The 6,000-nt window shown below is 29.6% G+C and overlaps 1 protein-coding gene across 1 annotated transcript; it reads right to left on the bottom strand.

Moving 5' to 3' along the window:
• Positions 1-258: 258 nt before the first annotated feature.
• Positions 259-1,138, bottom strand: OCT59_006450 (uncharacterized protein; the record flags this gene model as incomplete). Its single annotated transcript, XM_066141269.1, has 5 exons — positions 259-418; positions 498-522; positions 599-630; positions 687-694; positions 1,133-1,138. 5 exons carry the CDS (start codon positions 1,136-1,138, stop codon positions 259-261), a joined length of 231 nt encoding a protein of 76 aa, XP_065998075.1.
• Between the last annotated feature and the right edge of the window lie 4,862 nt (positions 1,139-6,000).

The raw sequence follows: 6,000 nt of genomic DNA, 5'->3' as shown, positions 1-6,000 counted from the left end.
TTGCGCTATAAAACTTTGATAGAATCGGCACGTGAATATCCTAAATATCCCAATAGTACTTACACGTATCCACAACTATTTCCAGATCCATCTTGGGGTTAGCAGTTTAGATAATACTCAATAAATCCTCATCAGCAAAAAACTACACTCTGTCGCAATCTACACCATATCACTTTCTACCGGTGCACTATGGTCTATGGGAACTTGAACTTGCCTAGTCTAATTTTCTACGCATTTTACTTGTTGAAAATTTTCTCTTCAAGTCAGCACACGACCTATTACGATAAGCTGTTCATATTGCAACATACTACCAGCTATAGTATTCTTGTGATTCTCTTTATCTTGAAGTTGGTACCTATTAACCTGATTTATATCTTTATTTGGTTCATATCTAGAAGTAGTCGTGTGCACAGAGGAACTTTATATAAACAAAATTAAAATTAGAGATGACCATAAGAAAAAATCTTTAAAAAAATACCTTTAACTTTCTAAATCACCAACAAGAGCTGTCTTGACATTCATCTGGAAGTTAGAGGAAATCAAATAATAAGCAAATCATTGCAACATTTATAATAATATGATCTCATTTTTTGTTCACCTAAGCTAATAGTTCGCTGAGTGATAAGCGAACTTTGGACTCCGTAATCTCTTTACCCCAGTTCCAGATAATATTATTGATTTCTGACGATTTATTCTACATTGTTAGATAAATAAATAAGAACAGTTAGATATTTGGAAATCTACAGCAATATTTTTTGTACATGTCTGTAAGTAGAGTGTATACATGAAAGAATCACAAAGTGAGTAAAACCATCGCGTTTCTCCTCCCCATCAGGTTAGTAAGCACTCAACCCTTCCTGAAAGCACCGAGGGCGTAGTTATAAGCTGACAAGTCTTGTCTGACGCTCTCTCTTTCACATAAACTAGCATTTAGTTGTTTCTGTAACGATAGCGTCTTTCTACACTTTTTTATCAAATGCCCTGGAGAGAAAGTACAACTCAGTAGCTAACTATGTATGTGCTCGATCTTGTTGTTGATAGAGATTTGGATTTTTTCTTGCATCCAAAATATGTCAAACTCTGCATTTCGGAAGTTATAGGATATATAGCTGACGTAAAAGTGACAGCTCACCTTCATAATAAAGATTTGGCAGAATGGAAGCCATATTTCGTGTAGTGTTTGACTCGGACATTTAGAGAAAAGTAAGTAGTATGAGTTAAGAAACTTTATTTATTTTATTTATTTATTTTAAAGTCTATTACAAATAACGTGTATTTAGCACCGTAGTACAGTCTATATGTACAGTGGTGGCGGAAAAAATTAATGGGAATTGTCTCATGTGATTTTTGTGATTTTTGTAGGTTACAGTACATTTTTTAAGGGTATCAATACTTATTAATATATCATGTCATCTTCACTCTCTATTAATAATTCTATAGTTTAAATATGAATTTTATTAAATTAAGAGCATAAATTCCTATTAATACCTTTATTTACTTATGATATTTTTCCACATTTAGTGATTAAAATATAGATTATCGGAATCGTCTCATCAAGACGTTTCTAAGTGCAATAGATAAGGAATAATATGTCAAAATGTCAAAATATTAGCATTTTTCTTTATTATTTACTGTGTCACTTAAGATTTTAAGATGTTGTCTATATATGAAGCCAAAATTAAGTTAATATCGATTTTCAAAATGATCAAAATGGATAAAATTAATTCGATCTTAACTCTCAAAAGTCAAAATAGTTGAATCTAAGTCAAATTAAAATGTTAAATGACTATCTTCAATTATCATAAAAAATAACAAAAGTGGTTTGAGGATATATCAGCTTCTAATCATCCAAATTTAATGATCTATAGCTCATTTGAAAGACCTATTTAAGATGATTCAAATGATGATAAGATCATAGCGATAGCATTAATATTGACAGTACTATCATTGTTTAAAGATATAGATGTTTTGCTTATTATTACAGGATCTGCTGATTGCATTTAAATGATTTTTATATGATAAGATTCATCTCATCGAGAGGATTCTAAAGATATGTATTCATATCTGTAGCTATAATATTGACGAAATAATTATAGTTTGAAAATTTATGTTCTTTTATGATCATTTGAAAATCATGTAATATGACGTAATTTTGACCATTTTAACTTTAATTTAGGTTTTAATTTCACTTCATGTATAGTTTTTGAAGCATTATAACTTTACAAACTTTACCTTTTCATAAAATCTTAATTAGATCATAACATTCTTTAAATATAACCATAACCATTATACTGAAGTTTTGACAGCTAAACTATTATTTATTTTATATTTATGATATAAACAAACTAATTACATCTTATTTTGCTTTGGTGATATAAAGAAATCAAATTAGTTGGCCAATTTTTTCTTTAAAAAATCGTCAGTTTTTTCCGCCACCACTGTAGATCTCTAACTTTCATCCATCAAGACAGGACCACACCCTTCGTTTGAACTATGACTACGCTAGTTAATCAAATTTTTAGAAAAAAAAACAAGAAAAACCCATCGGAGCCCTATCAATCCGTATTTAAAATATTTTTTTTTACTTGTGATGATCCGTATAATCACATGATGAATTGAAGATCATCCAGGGTTCCTTACATACACTGGAGGCGTACGATATTAACGTACGGAACTGGCCGGAATTAACGCATGTGCACGTGCATAACTCCTAAACTCGGGCCACCAGGTGTACGTTAAGATTGTACACCCCCCGTAAGATAAGGACGCCCATCATCCAGTGATACGTGACTTAGATTCTGATCCAAGTCGGGGAGCTGTAGCGATTAATTTCGTAATTTTTTCCCTGTATTTACAGGAGAACTTACGGCGTCGTTTCTTCTTTTTTTTAGTACCTCCATTATGAAAATTGGTGAACTTTCCTGGTTTAACAGACCCATCGGATTAATTAGAATCTACTTTTTTCATAAATATTTGACCCGAATCTCGATCAAAAAAAAACAATTAGCTTGGTTCTTATTGTCTTTTTAATGTTTATTTAAGTAATTGAGTCCCAAAAATAGTTAAAAAATATTGATATCATGTCGATGTGTAATGAATAGATAATCTTAATGATTTTAATATTGTTTCAATTTGATATGAAATCAACTCTCTTGTTGATAAGAAAAAAAACACTCTGATTTGCAAAATTGTAAACTTTTTTAACTAGAGCAGCTCTATTCTTTGACTAAAAATTAACTTTATTTTCCAAAAATCTCAAAAGATCGCCATTTTCATGACGAACCATAATGGTAGCGTGGTAAAAATTACCTTTTTGACCCTCTTCGTGTTATTTTTTTGACCCGCATATACTGTATTACATATAAGAGGGTCAAAAAAGGATGTTCGTACAAGGTCAAAAAGATAATTTTTGCGGTAGCGTGGCAAAAATATCATTCTTGATAGATATGCAGGAGAATCTTGATATGCATAATATATTTTACAGTAAAGTCTATCAAGAATAATACCTCATGTCTATCAAGAATGATACTTTTGCGGTAGCGTGATACACAATGACAAATCGGGACTAGCCCATGATACATGAAGTAATATTCTATTCGTTACAACTTTTGTCATAGTAGACTGAGAAATTCGTAACACCAACGGGCGTTGTTTCATTTGATATGATAAAATTGGATAGTTAGAAATGTTTTCTCGCTAAATTTTATTATCCAATATAAATATGTAATGTTTATTCAATTTTTTTTACAAAAAATTTATTTCGTTTTATCCATTGCGTAAATCGTAATCCATTGCGTAATTTTCTAACGAAATATTTTTAATGATTATAATTATCAGTGTTCAAATTTGGGAATGATTAGATGCAATAATTATATTACATGGTTTGGGCAAATATCCAGTAATTACGACAATTGTCTTTTATTTGATCTTCTAACCAAAAAAATACAGTTTAACTACACAATCTGTTTCACAGTTACACTTCACTTTTTTTTAATATAAATCAATTAATCATTCCAATGAATCATTGCGAGTTTAATATACATAAATATGCTCTTTTTAAGTAAGCTCTTTCTCTCTCTAAGTGACAGTTTTTCCCAACTAAAAGTTTTCGCAATGTTTTCAAAGAAATATTAAAGAAGCTATTTCAAGCACCTACAGGTTGATAACATTCCATTCCTCGAAAGATTTGGATATAACTTCTCAAAATATTCTTTACGATATGTCCGTAATAAACACAAAGGAGAACAATATGGCGACAATGACGTTTATAAGGACCCACTACTTTTAATAAAGTGGGACGACAATGGAATTAACGCAAGAACGTTTCTCAATCCTATTTTTTTCTGATTAGTAATCAGAATCCAACCAGGTTGTACCCAATTTCCTGAAGTTGGAATTCCATCAGACTGCGCTTTTGCGTTTGATACTCGTCAAAACTTGGCCAACGCAATTACGGTCTTTGGAAGGAACGCTTGGTCTAATCATGTAACGTGAACGGCGGATGTTGGCGGGCGTATTCAATTTTAATTCCCAGAAAAGGGCAGATAGATGTCGTTGAGGAATTTGGTGCTTTTAGTGTTTAAGTTAATAATTATTTTAAATTCATATTATTTTTTATCGTTTTTATCATGCTAAATAATTGCTAGAATAATAATAATCACAAATTAATTTTTTCTTCACTACCTATTGAATTTCTAATGTATTCTCACTCGTATAATTCTTTTTCTATTCTATTAAATTTTTCAAAACTATCTTTACCAAAGATTTTTGCAAATTTTTATATGAAATCTATTGCATTATTCCGAGGCAAAGAATTTAGCAATGTGTAAAAAAATAATGTATCTCTGAATATGAATACTGTAAAAGTGAAATATCACAATTATAAGGGTTATTAATATATACAAAAAATAAATAGACTTTGCCCGTAGTACATGATAGTTCTATGCTAATACTCTATCCTATTTATCCGTTTTTACTCGCTTCAATAATTCCTACAAAAAACAAAAATAGACTGACTTAATTAAAAAAAAAAACAAAAACATAACATCTCCAAAGTCATTACATATAAAAAAAATAAACCTGAAAAAAAGTTTTTTTAAAAAAGTAATCTGACGGACGGATGAAACAGATCATCCGATCTGACCAGATCGGATGACGGATGGGATATATTTCTTTCGTCAATGTAGTAATGTGAAAAGAGAATTTATGATAAAATATATAGATTATTTATTATTTTACTATATACTCAAATCATTGTAATCGTACAATCATTCGACCGGTAATATCTAATGATTAGATATATAAATAAAACAATTTAATTGTTAAATGAGAGTTATAATTTTGTTAAAAAAGATTTTCTATTTATTATTTATTATTTTTTTTTTTAAATAAAGTTATATTATACATTGAATATTAAAGAAATAGGTCTGGCAGGTCAAAAATTGTTAATATGGATAGAAATATTAGTATACTGAGGTAATAAATTTTATTAAACCAGAATTATATTTGAAAATAGTGATAATAATTAGTACTTCTTCATCTATTTTCATAACTGAAATATGTTGATTAATCTATCCCCATACCCATCCACTAACCATTTAATCCCCTATAGTAATGTACAAGATATATAATCCTTTATAATTCAGTTAATTTATCAATTAATAATATTCGATTAACAATTTTTATGATGGAAAAGAAATATGTAAAAAAGGGATGAAATGGATGATGAATAATGGAAAGTGAATTAAAGGGACAATGTGAAAACCGAAATTGGAGCGAAGGGGATGATGAAAAACAAAAAGGGAGCAAAGGGAAATGGAAGCGAAGAGGATGATGAAATAATAAAAAACAAAAATGAGCGAAATGAATGATAGAAAATGAACGAAAAGGGAGTGAAATGGATATAGAAAATGAAAAGGGAATAAAGTGGATGATAGAAATTAAAAGAAAGAGTGTTAGTATCATTTTTAATAAAGGAAAACAATAAAATAACAAAATAGC

Source organism: Rhizophagus irregularis, chromosome 14, assembly GCF_026210795.1.
Source record: "Rhizophagus irregularis chromosome 14, complete sequence".
Classification (NCBI taxonomy): domain Eukaryota; kingdom Fungi; phylum Glomeromycota; class Glomeromycetes; order Glomerales; family Glomeraceae; genus Rhizophagus; species Rhizophagus irregularis.
This window is presented reverse-complemented; position numbering and strand designations above follow the sequence as displayed.